The 20,351-nt window shown below is 43.3% G+C and overlaps 2 protein-coding genes across 31 annotated transcripts in view; one reads left to right on the forward strand and one right to left on the reverse strand.

The window, feature by feature from the left end:
• The window catches only part of NCOR1 (nuclear receptor corepressor 1), a 182,392-nt gene extending 164,933 nt beyond the window's left edge, over positions 1-17,459 (reverse strand). For 15 of the 27 annotated variants that reach the window (XM_074388228.1, XM_074388230.1, XM_074388224.1 and 12 more), the window contains exons 1-2: positions 17,369-17,459; positions 10,909-11,011 (exon numbers count right to left, since the gene is read on the reverse strand). The gene's annotated coding sequence lies outside the window, so the exon portion shown is untranslated. The other 12 variants (XM_003929269.4, XM_074388225.1, XM_074388216.1 and 9 more) reach the window with 6 other exon arrangements.
• A 2,211-nt stretch (positions 17,460-19,670) lies between these two features.
• The window catches only part of PIGL (phosphatidylinositol glycan anchor biosynthesis class L), a 127,612-nt gene continuing 126,931 nt past the window's right edge, over positions 19,671-20,351 (forward strand). For 3 of the 4 annotated variants that reach the window (XM_074388236.1, XM_074388233.1, XM_074388234.1), the window contains exon 1: positions 19,677-19,920. In XM_074388236.1, the coding sequence (XP_074244337.1) occupies positions 19,695-19,920 (226 nt within the window). In that variant the 5' untranslated portion in view covers positions 19,677-19,694. Of the gene's footprint in view, positions 19,921-20,351 lie in introns of all 4 variants that reach the window. The other variant, XM_074388235.1, reaches the window with a different exon arrangement.

Below are 20,351 nucleotides of genomic sequence, written 5' to 3' on the forward strand. Positions count from 1 at the left end.
CACTTTGGGAGGTCAAGATCAGAGGATCTCCTAAGGCCAGGTGTTCAAGACCAATCTGGGCAATGAAGCCAGACCTGTCTCTACAAGAAAATAATAATAATAATTAGGTGCGGCAGTACACACCCATGGTTCCCAGCTACCCGGGAGGCTTAAACAGGAGGATCACTTGAGCCCAGGAGGTCAAGACTACAATGAGCTGTGACTGTGCCACTGCACTCCAGCCTGGGTGATTCAGTGAAACTCTGACTCAAAAAACAAAAGAAAAAAACTTATAGAAAGAACTTTAAAAAGCGTATGTGGTGGCCGGGTGTGGTGGCTCACACCTGTAATCCCAGCACTTTGGGAGGCCAAGGCGGGCAGACCACAAGGTCAGAAGTTCGAGACCAGCCTGATTAATGTGGTGAAACCCCATCTCTACCAAAAATATAAAAATTAGCCGGGCGTGGTGGCACACACCTGTAATCTCAGCTACTTAAGAGGCTTAGGCAAGAGAATCACTGGAACTAGGGAGGCAGAGGTTGCAATAAGCTGAGATTGTACCACTGCACTCCAGCCTGGGTGACAGAGCAAGACTCCATCTCAAAAAAAAAAAAAAAAAAAAAAAACCTGTATGTGGTACCATGTAATATATAAATACTTTAAACAAATATACCATCCTTCCCCCGATCTCACTTTTCCTGCTGTTGTGAAAGCTGGCCAGGAGAAGAATCAGAAGACTGATCAGCTGTCCCTCAGTCTGTCCCCTCCCCCTTCCAACGCCCAAGGCATGGAAGTCAGCAAATCTTAAGGACTGGGAGATTTTTGAGATTACCCAACTAACACTGATTTGACAGATGAGAAATCTGAAAAACCGAGAAATTCAATAATTCCTCCAATATCACAAAGTTGTCTGTGGCAAAAATAGGAAAAACTAACGCTTTCTGCAATGCTTTGCAGCTTTCTCAGCAAGCAGTGACCCACTTGGAGGAGTTGAGATGTGCAGTGAGACCACACATTAAAACCACCTGAGGAGCTGTCTTCTCATCTATACACCTGCCAGGTACAAGGGAAAAAGCTAACATGTGGCGTTGTGGGGAGGGTTGATCTTTTTGGAAATAAATATTATATGCAGGACTTAAGAGTTTTTTTTTTTTAAGACAGAGTTTCACTCTCGTTACCCAGGCTGGAGTGCAATGGCGCGATCTCGGCTCACCGCAACCTCCGCCACCTGGGTTCAGGCAATTCCCTGCCTCAGCCTCCTGAGTAGCTGGGATTACAGGCAAGTGCCACCATGCCCAGCTAATGTTTTGTATTTCTAGTAGAGATGGGGTTTCACCACGTTGACCAGGATGGTCTCGATCTCTTGACCTTGTGATCCACCCACCTCGGCCTCCCAAAGTGCTGGGATTACACGCTTGAGCCACTGCGCCCGGCCTTTTAAGAGTTCTTAAAAGTACCACAGAATACAAGTGAAAAATCTCCTCACCCTTCTCCTCTACCTGCTACCCAGTTACCCTCTCAAAAGGCAACCAAAGAAACCTATTTCTAGAGTGTCCTTTAGAAATATCCTACATATACTCACACTTTCTCCCTTATGTAAATGGTGGCATACTAGAAATACACTGTTTTGCATGTTGCTTTTATTAATACATCTTGGCAATTATCCTCATGAATTTATGGTTCTTTCTATTGCTATAGTGTTTTACTATATGAATGTCCATTCATTATTTTGTAAAAGTTTTCCAACTAATTCTGATCTGCAGTCCTAAAACACGCTTTAAGTGATCTGTCCCTGTGCTCTTCTCCCAACTCAGACATCCCAAATAAAGCTATAAATGGAATAGGGAGGCAAAAGGAAAGATATCAACCCAGGATCATCTAATTTTTTTCTAACAGTAGCCTAAATGATTAGAAATTCATGAGGTATAATTTCTTCCCCCCCTCCCCCCGAGACAGGGTTTCACTCTTGTTACCCAGGCTGGCTCACCGTAACCTCCACCTCCTGGGTTCAAGCAATTCTCCTGCCTCTGCCTCCTGAGTAGCTGGGACTACAGGCGTGCGCCACCATGTCCAGCTAATTCTTGTATTTTTAGTAGAGACGGGGTTTCATCATGTTGACGAGGATGATCTCGATCTCTTGACCTTGTGATCCACCCACCTCGGCCTCCCAAAGTGCTGGGATTATAGGCGTGAGCCACCTCGCCCAGCCAAGGTATAATTTCTTAATGCATATTGTTTAATTTTCAGCTACGATGAGTCCCGAGTTCAACAATTACACTCAATGTCACTCAAAGTCACAAGTTAAGTGACTTGTCCATTTTTTCCCTGTTAGTAATCCTTCCTGTTGTCCCAGTTTTATGGTGTGACTTTAGTGAAGTTAACTTTATTACCTCAAAAAAAAAAAAATCAGTTTTATTTAAAAGTACTATCAGCCCAACCCAGAAGAGTGAGGAAAAAGGCACTAGCCAAGTCAGGAAATTAGCCCCAACTGGCATACAAATTTACAGGTCAAAGCAAGCCCTTCCTGCCTTCACATGAACTATAGCCTGGAGACCACTGCAACCTCCTTCCTCAAAACCGGCCCATGAGATACACAGCAACAGTGGTCAGATCTTGTTTTTTAACCAGCACGCTTTCCTCAAAAGTCTTAAATAAAAGCCAAGTGTACAAAAGTTACAATAGAGAAACATTCTGATTTAGTGAGAATGGGAGACCTGGAATTCATCTTTTCAGTCTCCCCCTACCCTTCTCCTACCTTCCCTCCACCCCTTACTCCAGTCCTGGCTCACTAAGATACCTCTGAAGAATACATTTAAAACCCACGGAAATAAAAGAATCTAGTTTAAAGTTCAGACTGAAAGGGAAGGGGACACCTTAAGTGGCAATATCAAACTATAATTTCAGTTCTTAGCACCAAAACTCATTAACTCAGGATAGTCACATGGTTGACTCATGAAACTGCAAAAATGAATTGTTTAAGAAACCTGGTCAAGATTTTATAAGCAACTTCCTCATATCTTATACATCAACATATATAATGTTTTAGGATGGAAATAATATAATAAAAATTACATTTACTGTATTATAATTTAATCATTGTCATAAAGACAATAGCACATCTAACTGGATTAAACAGATAAACCCAGAACTAGTCTCTTATATCTTGCAAACAGACAATACAATATGGCAAAATGAAATTGATCTATTTAAGTTCCTTTTTAAATCTTTTCATATTAAATAAACACACACACCATTACTCAAAATGAAAATCTTACAACAAAAAAATTTCAAATACTATCCTGCCAAAAAAAAAAAAGAAAAAGCTATTCCTCCTCTCACCAAGAACTCCTGGCGTTTGGCCTACAATCTCTGCATAACCAAAATGTACTTGGATAGGCGTTCAAGGTGGCCTAAGCTATACTGGGGGGGGGGGGGGGGGGAGCTAAAAATAGCCAGGCGTAGTGGCTCATGCCTGTAATCCCAGCACTTTGGGAGGCCAAGGTGGGCGGATCACGAGGTCAGGAGATAGAGACCACCCTGGCCAACATGGTGAAACCCCAACTCTACTAAAATACAAAAAAAATTAGCCAGGCATGGTGGCATATGCCTGTAGTCCCAGCTGCTTGGGAGGCTGAGACAGGAGCATCGCTTGAACCCAGGAGACAGAGGTTGCAGTAAGCTGAGATTGCACCACTGTACTCCAGCCTGACAACAGAGCGAGACTCCTCAAAAAAAAAAAAAAAAAAAACTAAAAATATACTTCACTGTGGCAGGACTGCAGATGCCACTTCAGATGAACAAGAATTACTCCACCAAGGGTCACAATTGAGGTGAAGCCCACATTTTACCAAAGCAGAAAAAGGATCCTACAAAGTATGAAATTCTATTTTTAACTGATAAAATAATAAAACCTCCTGATACAAAAGTATGGGATAGGGCAGTGCTTCTGTAAAATTTAGATGCTAAAAAATTAGTTGTTAAACTGAGGCAAATTAGGTCATACCAGTTCCCACAAAGCTGTCCAGCTCTAGTCCAATTCCAAAAGTATGTTAGGAAAAACGAGGCTAAGGAGGACCACAACCCTGGGCATCCCAATCACCTAAAATCCTCCAACCTGGGGATGATTTAAAGAAAGCAGACTGGCAGGTGTGGTGGCTCATGCCTGTAATCCCAGCAGTTTTGGAGGCCACGGCAGGCAGATTGCCTGAGGTCAGGAGTTAGAGACCAGTCTGGCCAACACAGTGAAACCACGTCTCTACTAAAAATAAAGAGAAATTAGCCGGGTGTGGTTGCATGCGCCTGTAATCCCAGCTAATCAGGAGGCTGAGGCAGAGGAATTGCTTGAACCAGGGAGGTGGAGGTTGCAGTGAGCCAAGCGCACCACTGCACTCCAGTCTGGGAGACAGAGCAAGACTTCATCTTTAAAAACAAAAAAACAACAACAACAAAAATATATTTCACAACCAAAATGGGTGACTACATGCCAATTCCCTCCTTAATCAACACAAAAGAACAGAGAAACTGAGGTAAGAAAAATTTTAACTGTAGATGTTTGGCCTGAATTAAGAGACATAATATCTACGTAGACATTAATAAAAGAGTTACCATTTATTGAGCTCTTGTTATATGTTAGGCAGGGTACTAAGACTTTGTGTGCATGAGCTCACCTAAAAGTCTGGTTCTATTATCTCTAAGGCTGTAGGGCAGCTAAATAACTTCCTCAAGCTATGTTTTTCTAACTCAGAAACAGATATCTTAAAGATCATCGGCTGCTGCCTCCCCTTTGACCCACTAACAGAAACTACAAGTTATTAAGCAATGTAAAACAAGGGTTACAGACTGTTTTCTGCTGAACACCCCCCCCAGCACCCTGAACTCCATAAATGTTAAAATCAAATGCCTTTAGCCTACTTTATTTTGGTACACACCTTAGAAACAAACAAAACTAGCAGATACCTATGAAGGCAAAGACCAGCTTTGTTCTGCTCCACACGGCCTCTGCAGCAGCTAGCAGTACTTAGCTCTCAATGACACCCACTCCAAGAGCAAGTTGTTTAGCTGTAAACTGACACGCAGCTGAAGCCTCCCAGGCCTCTCCACCTGATTAGCACCATCCTCACCTATCTATTGCTGAAAAAAAAAAAAAACAAAAAAAACACTCCTAACTGGAGTCCCCACTTCAATACTTTCTCAACTCAAAAAGCCACTGTGGCTGGACACGACTTTGGGAGGCTGAGGCAGGCGGATCATCTGAGGTCAGGAGTTCAAGAACAGCCTGACCAAAATGGAGAAACCCAGTCTCTACTAAAAATACAACAAAATTACCTAGTGGTGCCGGCCTGTAATCCCAGCTACTCAGGAGGCTGAGGCAGGAGAATCACTTGAACCCAGGAGGTGGTGGAGGTTTCATTGAGCCGAGATCGCACCATTGTACTCCAGCCTGGGCAACAAGACCGAAACTGTCTCAAAAAAAAAAAAAAAAAGCCACAAGTGTTCTTTTTAACCCATAAATCAGAATTCACTCTCCTGCTTAAGACTCCCCAAGGATTTCCTACGCACTGCAAACAAAGTCTAAACTACTTAGGATGACCCAAGGCCCTACTCAATTTGGCCTGCTTGCTTTCCAGATTGCTCACTAAGCCCCAGCAACGTGAGTTTCCTTTCAGTTTCTCAGTGCCATTCTCTGCCAAGCCCTTCCTAGTCAGGTCTTTGTCCTTCTTTACTCTCTGCCAGGAATGCTGTTCCTGGCTCATTCAAGCGGCTAGCTCCTCCTCAAACTTAAGGTCTTAGCTCAAATATCATCTCAGGAGAGTCTTTCCAACCACCCTACATATAATCTCCCACCAGTTACTCTCAATCACATCACCCTTTTGGTTCCTTTGTAGGTTTACCATAATCTGAAATGGGTTATATACTTCATATTATTTGATTATATTCTGTCTTCTCTCAGTAGAATAAAAACTACCTGTTTGATTCTCTACAATATATGTTGAATAAAATAAACAACCATACTCTCATTCATGGGTGTGTTTTTTTTTTTTTTAAAGAAATAAATATACAAGACTTATTTGTACAGGACTTATTTGAAGCAAAGTTTGAAAATCTACTGAGAGACATAAAAATCTATTTGAACACAGTACAGAAAGTACATAAAGATGTCAATTTCCGGGCCTGGCGCGGTGGCTCAAGCCTCTAATCCCAGCACTTTGGGAGGCCAAGGCAGGTGGATCACGAGGTCAAGAGATCGAGACCATCCTGGTCAACATGGTGAAACTCTGTCTCTACTAAAAATACAAAAAATTAGCTGGGCATGGTGGTGCGTGCCTGTAGTCCCAGCTACTCAGGAGGCTGAAGCAGGAGAATTGCCTGAACCCAGGAGGCGGAGGTTGCGGTGAGCCGAGATTGCGCCATTGCACTCCAGCCTGGGTAAAAAGAACAAAACTCTGTCTCAAAAAAAAAAAAAAAAAAAAAAAAAAATGTCAATTTCCCCAAACTTCACTTACAATTTCAGTATTCCCAATCAATATTCAGTACTAAATAAAAATCTCTAAGATTTCTTTTCGAATGTCACATAATGATTCTAAAGTTCATCTAGAAGAATAAATAGACCAGAATTGTCAAAGTCTGAAAAAAGAGAGTAACGAACGGTTACTAACCCCATCTGTATCAAAATTACAAAATGATAGTAATTTAAAGCATATGATAATACACAAGAGATCAAAATAAAATAATAAGACAAATGAGAAACAGTCCCGAACACATTTAGTAAATGACAAAAGTTACAATTCTAACACTGGGGCAAAAAACAGATTATTCCCTAAATGGTGCTCACACAACTAGCTAGTTGGGGTAGAATTCACACACAGTTGCATCCCTCAAAATATGTCTCACTTCCTATACCAGAAATAAATTTCTGATGGATCAAAGAATTAGAAGTTTTAAAAAGGATAAGGAGAAAAAAAAAACATTAAAGTATTAAATTGCAATCTGGGGACTTCTTCTAAAAATACAAAAAGGCGGCCAGGCGTGGTGGCTCAAGCCTGTAATCCCAGCACTTTGGGAGGCTGAGGCGGGTGGATCACGAGGTCAAGAGATCAAGACCATCCTGGTCAACATGGTGAAACCCTGTCTCTACTAAAAATACAAACAATTAGCTGGGCATGGTGGCGTGTGCCTGTAATCCCAGCTACTCAGGAGGCTGAGGCAAGAGAATTGCCTGAACCCAGGAAATGGAGGTTGCGGTGAGCCGAGGTCGCGCCACTGCACTCCAACCTGGGTAACAAGAGCGAAACTCCGTCTCAAAAAAAAAAAAAAAAATACAAAAAGGCATGCAGTCAAAAAGTCTTCCTCTCACTCATTCTTTTACTATGACAACCAATGTTTCCAAGCATCATATATCCTGTGTTAGGGTATATGATGCAAAATGCATACAATTGTTTTTCATCTTTAAAGCAATGACACAGAAAGACATATTATATATAATGTTCCTCATTTTGTTCTTCTAGTTTAGTAGATGGGTTAATATTCTACATTTTAGAGTAAGGAAAGTCTTAAGTAGAGAACAAAACCCAAAGTCCAATATACACTAATAATAGTTACAGTTAACATTTATTGAGTATTTAATCTTACTTTGTGCCAGCCACTATGCCCAATGCTATTTACATTATCTCCATTTTACAAATAAGGAAATTAAGGTGTAGAGAGGTTAATGTGCCCAAGGTCCCACAGCAGCATAGTGCTAGGTTTGGATATATCTGACTACATTTAGATACATCTGACTACGTTACAAAAGAATAGCTATGTGCACACGTATGAAAAAAATGAGTAAGGCTGGGCGTGGGGGCTCACAACTGTAATCCCAGCACTTTGGGAGGCTGAGGCAGGTGGATCACCTGAGGTTGGGAGTTAGAGACCAGCCTGGCCAATATGGAGAAACCCTGTCTCTACTAAAAATACACTCAGGAAGCTGAGGCAGGAGAGTCACTTGAACCCAGGAGGCAGAGGTTGCAATGAGCTGAGATTGCGCCATTGTACCCCAGCCTGGGCAACAAGGACAAAACTTCATCTCGAAAAGAAAAAACTGAGTATCCTAATATGCAAAAAACTTTTCAATCTGGAAAAAAACAATACCCCATCAGAAAATAACCAAAGAACAAAAGTAGGCAGTTTATAAAATATAGCCAGGCACAGTGGTGCACTCCTGTAATCCCAGCACTTTGGGAGGCCAAGGCAGGCAGATCACCTGAGGTCAGGAGTTTGAGACCAGCCTGACTAACAACGTGAAACCCAATCTCTACTAATAGATAAATTAGCCAGGCATGGTGGCGGGTGCCTGTAATCCCAGCTACTTGGGATACTGAGGCAGGAGAATGGCGTGAACCCAGGAGGCAGAGGTTGCAGTGAGCAGAGATCACGCCACTGCACTCTAGCCTGGGCAACAAGCGCAAAACTCCACCTGAAAAAGAAAAAAAAAAAAAAGAAATACAACCCTCCCCATATTAAAAATGTTCAGACTCAATAATATTGATAAAAGGCCAATCAGAATCACATTTTTTCAGTTCCTAAATTGTCAAAATGTTTGAAACTGTAATATCTAGTATTGGCCATGGTATAGGGCATATCTGAATACTATTGGTAGCTTTACAAATTGGTACGACCATCTTTCAGAAGGAAACTGTGTCAATATCTATCCAAATCTACATTAGTCATTTTTTTTTTTTTTTTTTTTTTTTTTGAGATGGAGTTTCGCTCTTGTTACCCAGGCTGGAGTGCAATGGCGCGATCTCGGCTCCCCGCAACCTCCGCCTCCTGGGTTCAGGCAATTCTCCTGCCTCAGCCTCCCGAGTAGCTGGGATTACAGGCACGTGCCACCATGCCCAGCTAATTGTTTTTGTATTTTTAGTAGAGACGGGGTTTCACCATGTTGACCAGGATGGTCTCGATCTCTCGACCTTGTGATCCACCCGCCTCGGCCTCCCAAAGTGCTGGGATTACAGGCTTGAGCCACCGCACCCGGCCTACATTAGTCATTTTTTGATTCAGCAACTTCACTTCTAGGAGTCTATTCTACAAAGCTGTTTGTACAAGTACACAATATATACATGTACATATGTACATGTGCATAAATATTAATATACATACAATTGTTTACAGCTTTGTTTTTCTGGCAAAAAGAAGAAAAAAATCTAGTGACCATAGCCGATTAAGCAAATTATAGAATTTTCCTTTTTTTTTTTTTTCTGAAACGGAGTCTCACTCTGTCACCCAAGCTGGAGTGCAGTGGCATGATCTCAGCTCGCTGCAACCTCTGCCTCCCGGGTTCAAGTGATTATCCTGCCTCAGCCTCCCAAGTAGCTGGGATTACAGATGCATGCCACCACACCCGGTTAATTTTTTTATTTTCAGTAAAAATGGGGTTTCACCATGTTGGCCAGGCTGGTCTCAAACTCCCGACCTGAAGTGATCCATCTGCCTCGGCCTCCCAAAGTGCTGGGATTACAGGAGTGAGCCATCACGCCCAGCAAATAATGGTAATTTCATGTAGTGGGAATGGGATATTAAGTTGCTGTTAATGATTGATAGAGTTAACGCTGAAATAAATAGACAAACTTGGAACAGTAGTATACAAAAGAACAGTGTATTATGATTCCTTCATATAGAAAATTATACACACACAGAAAAAAATGGGAAGAATATGCAATGAACTCTCAGTAGATTACATCCAGGAAATGTCCTTTTAATTTCAGTACATATATAAAATATTACTTATAATTAATGGAAGATAAGATTTAAAAATAGCACATCCTCCTTCATGCATTAAAATGATTTTGTGGCTTCTGAGCCTTTTGGCTAAGATCAAGTGTAAAATGATTGTTTGAACATAAAGTAACTTCTCCTTCCTCCCGCCTCAACAGAATGTATATACTCCTACATCAGGTATATTTACATTGTGCATATTTTAGGTTATAACTCTTAGACAGCACAAGTTTTTATTTCATTCCCAATACGTAAAAGTTATTGTAATTCAAAAATGAATTTTAAAAACTTAAAAGTAATGCAAAGTTAAACATCTTTGAACAGAAACCCAAAGTCATGATGATGACTATTTAAACATTTTCAAAATTACGTAAATTTGTATGTTATTGCCAACGGAAATGAATTGCCTAAAACAAAGTACTCTGAATGTGAACTGTGTATGACAGTGATAATGGCAAGAAGAATGTCTGTCAGTTCAACAGAAGTATGGGGTAAAGGGGCAATCTATAAGCATAAAAGTGACTCTCATAATAAATCTAAGAGTCAAATTTTTCTAGAAAAATGTAACCTTAATATACTTGGGTTTGATATCAGTTTATTTATGTGTAACAAAAGAATAAAATCAGCCAAACAGCACAAATTTTGTTCGAGTACACTTTAATGGGGGAAAGAAATCCAAGTAAGTTGGGAATCTTGACTTTTCCTTTACTCGTGACTAATCTACTTAAACAAGTATTTATATAAAACTAGTCAATACTATTCTTTCAAAGGAGTCCCAAATTCTATTATGATCCCGTCAATCAACCATTCCGTATTTCTAACTCACAATTTTTTCCCAGGATTGAAACTACTCCAAAATTTCCTGCATATATAAATTAAAACACTCTTGCATTCTCGCATTCCAATATTATCTAGAACTATAAGTGCTGCCTGGGATGAACCAATCCGATGTTTACTTTCTCTTCCTCCCAAAAATCTCAATAAACAGAATTTAAAAAAAGAAAGAAAGAAAGAAATGCTTTTAACTTGGCTCAGTGGCCCACACCTATAATCCCAGCACTTCAGGAGGCCAAGGTGGGAGGATCACTTGAGCCCAGCAATTTGAGGTCAGCCTGGGCAACATAGTGAGACTCTGTTTCTACAAAATAAAACACTGACTGTGGTGGCACGCACCTGTAGTTCCAGCTACTCAGGAGGACCGCATGAGCCCAGGAGTTGGAGGCTGCATTGAACTATGATCCCACCACTGCATTCTAGCCTGGGCAACAGAGAGAGACTGTAAAAAAGAAAAAAAGAAACGATTTCATGTTTTAACTCTAGCTGCTAAGCTCTTTTCTATGCATGCAAAGTAGTAGTATCTACTACTCCTGGATGCAGGGTGTATTCTGGGAGCGGGAAAAGGGGAAAAACTTCCAACATAACTTGATACAGACATGCCTACAAAGGGCTTATGGTCTAAATGCAATAGATCAAGAGTTTCCACAATAAAAAAATATACATTTTGGAGAAGAGGGAATAGGAGAGATACTTTCTGGATGATGTAATATGTGATTAGACCCTTGAAAAATAAGATAAATATAGATGCAGCACAGTTCGGAAGAGTAAGGTAGGAAAGGAGCATTCCAAAAACAAGCACAGCAAGAAAAAAACAAAATACTCTTCTTAATGCAACAAAATAGCCCAGTGGAATAAAGAAATACACCAAGCTTCAGTATTTACATAAAGATTATCAGCTTATTAAGAACATGCCTTTTCCTTTATAATAAATTTTATAGCAGGGCATGATGGCTCACGCCTGTAATCCCCAGCACTTTGGGAGGCCAGGGTGGAAAGAATACTTGAGCCCAGGAATTCAAGACCAGGCTGGGCAAAAGAGTCAAATTCCATCTCTTTTTTTTTTTAATTATAAAATAAATTTTATAACATGAATACATATAGAAAATGAGTATTACAAATTAGCTTTTTGAGGTTAAAAAAAATTCATGAAGAATATAGTCGGCCAAGAGCAATGGCTCACGCCTGTAATCCAACAATTTGGGAGGCCACAGCAGGCAGATCACTTGAGGTCAGGATTTGAGATCAGCCTGGCCAACATGGCAAAACTCTGCTTCTACTAAAAATGCAGAAATTAGCAGGGCGTGGTGGCACATGCCTGTAATCCCAGCTACTTAGGAGGCTAAGGTATGAGAATCACTTGAACCTGTGAAGTGGAAGTTGCAGTGAGCCGAGACTGTACCATTGCACTCCAGCCTGGGCAACAGAGTGAGACTTTGTCTCAAAAAAAAAAAAAAGGGTCAGGCACGGTGGCTCACGCCTGTAATCCCAGCACTTTGGGAGGCCAAGGCAGGTGGATCATGAGGTCAAGAGATCGAGGCCATCCTGGTTGACATGGTGAAATCCTGTCTCTACTAAAAATACAAAAAAAATCAGCTGGGCATGGTGGTGCGTGCCTGTAATCCCAGCTACTCAGGAGGTTGGGCAGGAGAATTGCCTGAACCTGGGAGGCAGAGGTTGCGGTGAGCCGAGATCGCGCCATCGCACTCCAGCCTGGGTAACAAGAACGAAACTCTGTCTGGAAAAAAAAAAAAAAAAAAAGTTCACCTTTGTGCTATTTATCTAAGCTTTTATATTAATACAACTGAAATCCTTCATACTTAAAAAAAAAAAATTCCAGAAGTCTGAGAGTAGGCAAAACAAGCAACAGCTAATTTATAAAATAATTGAACCTATTTGGGTCTCAGAGGTATTTAACTACTGGCCTAATAAAATTTCCATCACTGTAATACTTAAATACCATGAAGTATCACTGGGTCCAGATAACCTCAAAGACATTTTTGTTTAAGAAGACATTCATCAAAGCAGATTAAAAATTAAGCAAACTAAATAATTCCTGGTGATCACTGTAACACTGACATAGATCAGTATTGATTTTTTTCAAACTGTATCTTCATTGCAGAAATTTAATATTAAGAAGTATCTTAAATCAGTACCTAAGCTAAAGATCCAAAGTAATCTCTCATTTCCTATTTGCTCCAATTTTTAAGTGTCAATCACCAAATCAAATCATCCCATGGATGATACACTATAACACAGTGAACACTATAATGGATGTGAAAAGACTTGGATTCTGCTTTTGCCCAACTTTAGCAACTTAGGCAGATAAATCACTTCACTTCTGGGACCTTCAGGTTTATCAAAAGTAAAACAAGATTAGATAATCTGACTCTAGCTCTTTTTTGTTTTGTTTTTTTGAGAGACAGTCTTGCTCTATCACCCAGTCTGAAGTGAGTGCAGTGGCACTATCATGGCTCACTGAAACCTCAACTTCCCAGGCTCAGCTTCCCAAGTAGCCGGGACCACAAGTAAATTCCACTAATTTTTTAACTTTTGTAAAGATGGGATCTCTCTGTTGTGCAGGTTGGTCTCAAACTCCTGGCCTCAAGTGGTCCTCTCACCTCAGCCTCCCAAAGTACTAGGATAATAGGCATGAGCCACTGTGCCCAGCCATTAACATTTTATTTTAACCAATTTTGTTTGTTTTTGAGATCATTGCTAAATAAAAGTAACAGCAGCACATATGGAAGAAGCAAGCTGTCTAAAGAACTCCATAGGAACATTTGCAGTGTTTCGTACAGTCTCAGACTTTCAAATGCAAAGAAAAAAAAATAGGTTGTATCTGAAGACTAGTGTAGTAATATTTTGACCACACAAGCTACTTGGGTAGGAAAAAAAATGGTAGAATAGTTTAAGTGTTCAAGGAAAAATGCCACCACAAGAAAATCAAAATAAAAAACAGATGCTCCACATCCAGTTATTACTACATTACAGAAGCTTTTCAATTTTTCAGTACTCTTAAGAAACGCTAATAGAAAAAGAAAAAATTTTTTAAATGTTTTCTTAACCATTTACATGTATACATGTATTTTTTGCATCCTCAAACATGAAAAGAACCAAATATAAGACAATCTAGAGACTGAATTATTTGTGAATATAAACTGATCTGCTCAATTATACTTTATAACTTTCTAGTATTTAGTAGTGTGCCAGAACATAAAAAGCACCTCATACTGGTTGAATAAGTGAGTAAACAAAAATACACGAATCTCTACTCTACAAATAAGACTATACATAATAAATTCTGATCAGCCTTTACTTAGTTTTGTATCATAGTCTAGTAAAATCCAATATCCGAAGTAAAAGAACAGATGGAACTAAATATGCAAGAGTTCCATCATTCTCAGGCATCAATAAGAATTTGAAATTACAACTAAGCTAGATCACAGAATACAATTAAAACCAAATAACCAAAACATATTTTTTAAAAAACAAATAGCCTGACATTCACCTACATCAATCCCCAGTCTACCCAAAGGCCTTTGCCTTCTACAGCAGATAGCAAAGGTAAGAAAATCTCACCAATTCTTAACATAATTTTTTTAATGCTTTTAAGGCTGGATGCAGTGGCTCACCCCTATCATCCTAGCACTTTGGGAGGCTGAAACAGGCAGATCGCTTGAGCCCAGGAGTTCAAGACCAGCCTAGGCAACATGGTTAAACCCTGCCTCTACAAAAAATAAAAAATTAGCCAGGCATGGTGGACTGCGCCTGTAGTCTCGTGACTTGCGAGGCTGAGGTGGAAGGATCACCTGAATCGGGGAAGTCAAGGCTTCAGTGAGCCACTGTATTTCAGCCTGGGCAAGAGACCCTGCCTAAAAAAAAAAAAAAAAAAAAAAAAAAAAGCTTTAAGAAAGTTACTGACTAGGCCGGGCGCAGTGGCTCAAGCCTGTAATCCCAGCAGTTTGGGAGGCCGAGGTGGGTGGATCACAAGGTCAAGAGATCAAGACCATCCTGGTCAACATGGTGGAACCCCGTCTCTACTAAAACTACAAAAAATTAGCTGGGCATGGCGCATGCCCGTAATCCCAGCTACTCAGGAGGCTGAGGCAGGAGAACTGCTTGAATCCAGGAGACGGAGGTTGCGGTGAGCCGAGATTGTGCCATTGCACTCCAGCCTGGGTAACAAGAGCGAAACTCCGTCTCAAAAAAAAAAAAAAAAAAAGTTACTAACTTGCCTATACATTAATTTCATTATTTTTTTGATTAAGACAAATTTTACTGTTTTTTAAATTCAGCAAGCTATTCAATTAAAAATACGCCAGGCGCAGTGGCTCATGCCTGTAATCCCAGCACTTTGGGAGGCTGAGGCAGGCGGATCACGAGGTCAGGAGTTCGAGACCAGCCTGGCCAACATGGTGAAACCCTGTCTCTACCAAAAATACAAAAATTAGCTGGAGGTGGTGGCGGCATGCACCTGTAATCCCAGCTAATCAGGAGGCTGAGGCAGGAGAATCATTTGAACCTGGGAGGTGGAGGTAGCAGTGAGAGCCACTGTACTCCAGCCTGGGTAACAGGGCGAGATTTCGTCTCAAAATATATATATATCTATTTTGAGATGGAATATATGTATATATATTCATCTAGAGGCCATGGAAAGAATCACAGCTATATAGATATGTTACAGCAGATAACAGGTATATTCTGATAAAATGTAATGTGAATACGTTGTTCTAATTAGAATCCTATGTTTATTCATTCAACAAAAATTAGCAGTGTCAATCTCTCTCTCTGTCTCTCTCTCCTCCACCCTCTCTCCTCCCTTTCCCCTCCCCCTCCACCACCACATGGTTCCTTAAACATAAAGATAAAATTAGAGAAGGGCCTATCCTGCTCTCAACAGATAAAATAGGTACATAAATACCTACAAGATACGAAGCGTAAATGCCACAAGAGATATGCAGAAAAAGCATTACAGGAGCCCAGAGGGAGCTGTTACCACCTCACAGATACATAACCCCTTCAATCTGTTTAAAACAATTTGCTAACTATTAACTCCCTTTAGGCTCACAACAGCCAACTCTAGGAGAACAGATGTTTACCTAATATTAAAGATGAGGAAACTGAAGCACAGAAAGGTTGATCATGTTCCAAAATGTCACATTGTTACAGGAAGAATCAAGTGTCTTTGTATTATATTTTCTCCAAGCTGGGGGAGTAGTTCAACATATGGCAAGTCTTGTAAACGGAAAGAGTATTTTAGTATTGTAAGTAATCAGTTCCTAGTGTATTTTATACATAGCTATATCCACATATACAATTAATCTTGATTTCCATTAACAGGTGTGCTCAAAGCAAGGCCGAGCAACTGGGTACTATAAATATTAAAATAAATAAATAAACTTCCACCGGATGTTAACAGAATGAGAAAATAAGATACAGGATTTCTCTCTCCAGTAACTTGTGGTTACTTCTGTAATTGTTACCCATGTCTAAATAACATTCTAAAATTGGTCTGCTCCTGAGCCCGGGCAAGTACAGGTTGGTTCATCCAATAAATATCTTCATGAAAAGGTACATAAAACATTTCAAAAAGCTATTAAAAATTAAACAATGCCATCAACTCTTCAGTTATCCACAGGACAATCACATGTGACCCAGCATCCGCAGCTATTTATCAACGTATGTTGAACGAATGAATGAATGTTTGCAGGCATTTTTAAGTCCTGGGCCTGTTGCTCCTTGCACACTGCCATGTTCAGCCTTCCATCATTGCCTCAGCGGAGTGCACACAAGGAATGTAAATTTCAATATAATTAGGATATAATTAGAGAAGTAAATCTAATGCAGGTTTACATACTAATCCCAAAGATTAGAATTACCTATACCACTACTCTCCAAGGTTAACTCTGTTGAAGAGGCACCGCGACACGCAACATCACATAAAGAAAACTGACACTTCCTGAGCAAATAGTTTTCGTCCATATCACTTATTCCCATCTATTCCTTTAATACATGACTACTCCTGATCCAGTTAATTTGAATAATTCAGTCTCCTCTCCATAAAGGCTGATTTTCAACTACAGTTTCTCACATTCCTCTCTACCCAAAAAGGGGTGCACTCACGGACTTCGCACAAGAAAACACCAACAATAAACGGCAGAGGGTATAGGGGTCGGATCTTTGCCATCTCCCCCAGTACCTAACCTTCGCCATTACACCCTGAAGCGGTCTGTTAGAAAGGTGAACTAATTTACTCTGCACGCACTTGCCACGGCTGTCACCCTCCCTAGCCCCTTCCACACTCCCAAGTCGGCCACCAACTCCGCCTCAGTGAGCCCAGGCCCGCCACCTGCGCCGGCCCCACCCGGGGCCCCCGGCCGCCGGCTCCTCCTCGGGAGCCCTGCAAGGCTCCGCACGCCCCTCCGCACAGGACACCTCGGGGCCGGCTCCGGCCCGGCCACAGCCCATTCTTCCTCCAAACTCCATAAGCCTCGGATAGCCCAGCCAGAGCTCCCCGCCGCGCCCGGCTCTCCCCTGCGCGGCCGAGGGGAAGAGGCTGGCGGCCAGGACAGGTCCCGACCTGGCCAGGCCTGCGACACCCCCAGCACGGCGGGGAAGCAGTCCCAGGGGCTTCTGCCCCGGGAGCCCTCGGAAGCCCCCGGACTAGCAGGAGCCCGGAGGCCGGGGTTGCAGGCTCCAGGGCCTACTCACTGGGAGCTGGCGGAGCGTGGGAGCCGACGTGCGCCCCGGCCTGAGAAGTGGGACGCAGCCCCAGCGCGCGGCCCTACGCCGGTACCTCGCTCGGCGCTGCGAGCCGGGCGCTCACTCCAGCCGCCACCGCCGCCGCTGTTGCTGCTTCCCCACCTTGGCCGCCATCTTGACTCAACCCCTCTCCCTCCCCCCCAGCCCCGGCAGCCGCGGCTAAGGCGGCTCCGGTGCGGGCTCCTCCTCCTTCCGGAGAGTTGGGAGACCGACTCCCTCCGCTGGCGGGGCGCCTCTCCTACCTCGGCGGAGCTTCCTGGGTCGCGCCGCGCCGGGTCCCCTCACGTCTCCTCTAGGCCTGGCAGCGGCGGTCCTCTCGGACGGAGACGGGGCCGAGCAGCGCCCAGCCAGATTGAGGGCGGCTGCCATCGTGCCCCAGGCCTGTGCGCAACTGTTCCCGCGTGCCCGAGGCCTTCCCCGGGCGTGGGAAAAGGAAAAACGCCAGGCCGTGCCAGGGACCCTGCAGCCCCTCCGCGGCGTGGCGGGACGGCGGTGGCCTCCTTTGGCAGGAGCTGCAGAGAGAGAAGCCGGGTCCCCCTCGTGGCTGGGAGCCAGAGGGGTGCGTTTCGACCTGCCCAAGATACTTTATAGGGCTCTGGCCGGAATTCGCACCAAGTCCTCGCTGAAATCCCGGACGAGGCCAATTTGTCCCAGATGTTGCTTCTTAACCATAAATAACCAGCAAGAGGAGTCTGTGGCCCTCGTGACTGTGAAGTGCATTCTTAGCTTCACTCTGCTGGGGGAAATGACTGGATGGTTCCTTGTAACCGCACACATACTTACCTTGAGAAAGGCCAGGCCCGACAGGGCACCATGGTGGCTCACGCCTGTAATCCCAGCACTTTGGGAGGCTGAGGCGGGCTGATCACCTGAGGTCAGGAGTTCGAGACCAGCCTGGCCAATATGGAGAAACTCCTGTGATAACCTGTTTTTTGTTAGCTTAAACTGACTCTTACCTGAGAGCTGTTCAGGCTTCTTGAGCTGGACAGACTCCTATCTTAGCTTCCTCATTTTAGTTATTCCCCTGTTTAAGTATGTAACCGTCGTATGTAGCTGGGGCAGGATAATACTGGGCACATCCTGGAATGCATTTGCTAATAAGAGGCCGAGTTAAGCCGTAGCAGCAAAGCCTGGGAAAGCAGGTGCTTTCAAGTACCCAGAGCCCCCGTACGTGTAAATTACGTCTTTTTATAACAGTTTTAGCCCTTGCACCTGGTACTGTTTTATTTCTCACGTACTAGTTTATCTTTTAACTTTTTGCTTATTCTGCTTCTGTGAAAAAATTGCTTCAGCTAATTTCCCCCCTCCCTTTTCAAACTAGGGTATAAAAAAATCCCCCAATTCTTTTGGGCGTTAGCCACCTCCCGGTTGCCGGCTAAAATAAAGGACTCATAATTCAGTCTCAGAGTGTGGCACATTCCTTAACTCGCTCGGGTATAGTACTCCGTCTCTACTAAAAATACAAAAATTAACCGGGCGTGGCGCCTGTAATCTTAGGTACGGGGCGGCGGGGGGCGGGGGGAGGGGGTCTAAAGTGGGAGAATTGCTTGAACACACGGGAGGCGGAGGTTGCAACAAGCCTAGAATAGGCCACTGCACTCCAGCCTGAGCGATAGAGCCAGACCCAGCCTCAAAGAAAGGGCCAGGCGCAGTGGCTTACGCCTGTAATCCCAGCACTTTGAGAGGCCGAGGCGCGGCAGATCAGGAGGTCAGGATTTGGAGACCAGCCTGGCCAATATGGTGAAACCCCATCTCTACTAAAAATATAAAAATTAGCTGGGGTATCGTAGCGCACGGCTGTAGTCCCAGCCACTCGGGAGGCTGAGGCAGAAATTGCTTGAACCCGGGAGGCAGAGGTTCCAAGTGAGCAGAGATCGCGCCACTGCGCTCCAGCCTGAGCTACAGAGCGAGACCTGTCTCAAATAAAAAGAAAAAAAAAAAAAAAAGGCCATCCAAAAGTGAGAAGGAAAAACAAAGCTGGTTTATCTGGCCGTTTTGGAAAACTGTCATCTGGATAACGGACTGTCTAACCCTGTAATTACGAGAAAAACCCAAGTTTTAAGAAATGAAGAAGAGGAACTCTTCCTACAAGAGATGGGAGTTTATATATAAGACGCTTCCCTTTAAACCGATTGTATAGTGTGGTAGGACTAGGATAGGAAACTGGACGGCAAGGAGACTTCTCCGTTAAATCACAAGAGAACCCCTAGCGTAAAGCCTCAAGCCTCCGGAGCCTGTCGGCGGAACGGACTTAACCACGGAACCCCACATTCTCGGGTGCAGTTTTCCAGCCGGAGGCAGGGTCAGAGGCAGCCTTTCCTACTGCGCAGGCGCGATGCTACCTACCGGTCGGGGAAGTAATGTGGCTACTGTGCGTGTCAGCGGCGGTCCTGGCATGGGGCTTCCTCTGGGTTTGGGACTCCTCAGAACGGATGAAGAGTCGGGAGCAGGGCGGACTGCTGGGAGCCGAAAGCCGGACTCTCCTGGTCATAGCGCACCCTGACGATGAAGCCATGTTTTTTGCTCCCACAGTGCTAGGTTTGGCCCGCCTAAGGCACCGGCTGTACCTGCTCTGCTTCTCTGCAGGTAGGAGGCCACAGGAGGGGCGATGGGAGCCGGGACTGTGACGGGGATTTAGGTGCTAATCGATCTCAGTCGCCTTCTTCACAAAGAGTGTCCTCTAGGGAGCTAAGTGAATACACGGAAAGTCTTACTCTGAACCTCTCACAGGCTGGGGACTGGAGCGGCCGGTTTATCAGGTGGGTTGGGGAACATCAGCAGCTCGCGTACTACGCAGGCAAGATAGAATAGCAGAGAAACAGTTGCAGTTTGTTACATTCAGTACCTGCATTTCCGTTGGAAATCGCACTGTACTTGTTATTTTGTGGAACTTCTTTTTATTTGTAGGAGCAAGAATATTGACCTTACTATAGTGTGTGAAACAGAATCTATGCTGTGTCTTGCCTGCTCAATCCTTAATTTCTGATGATAGCAAAAGACCTTCCTGCTGCTTTTAA

The sequence above is a fragment of the Saimiri boliviensis genome, chromosome 17 (assembly GCF_048565385.1).
Source record: "Saimiri boliviensis isolate mSaiBol1 chromosome 17, mSaiBol1.pri, whole genome shotgun sequence".
Classification (NCBI taxonomy): domain Eukaryota; kingdom Metazoa; phylum Chordata; class Mammalia; order Primates; family Cebidae; genus Saimiri; species Saimiri boliviensis.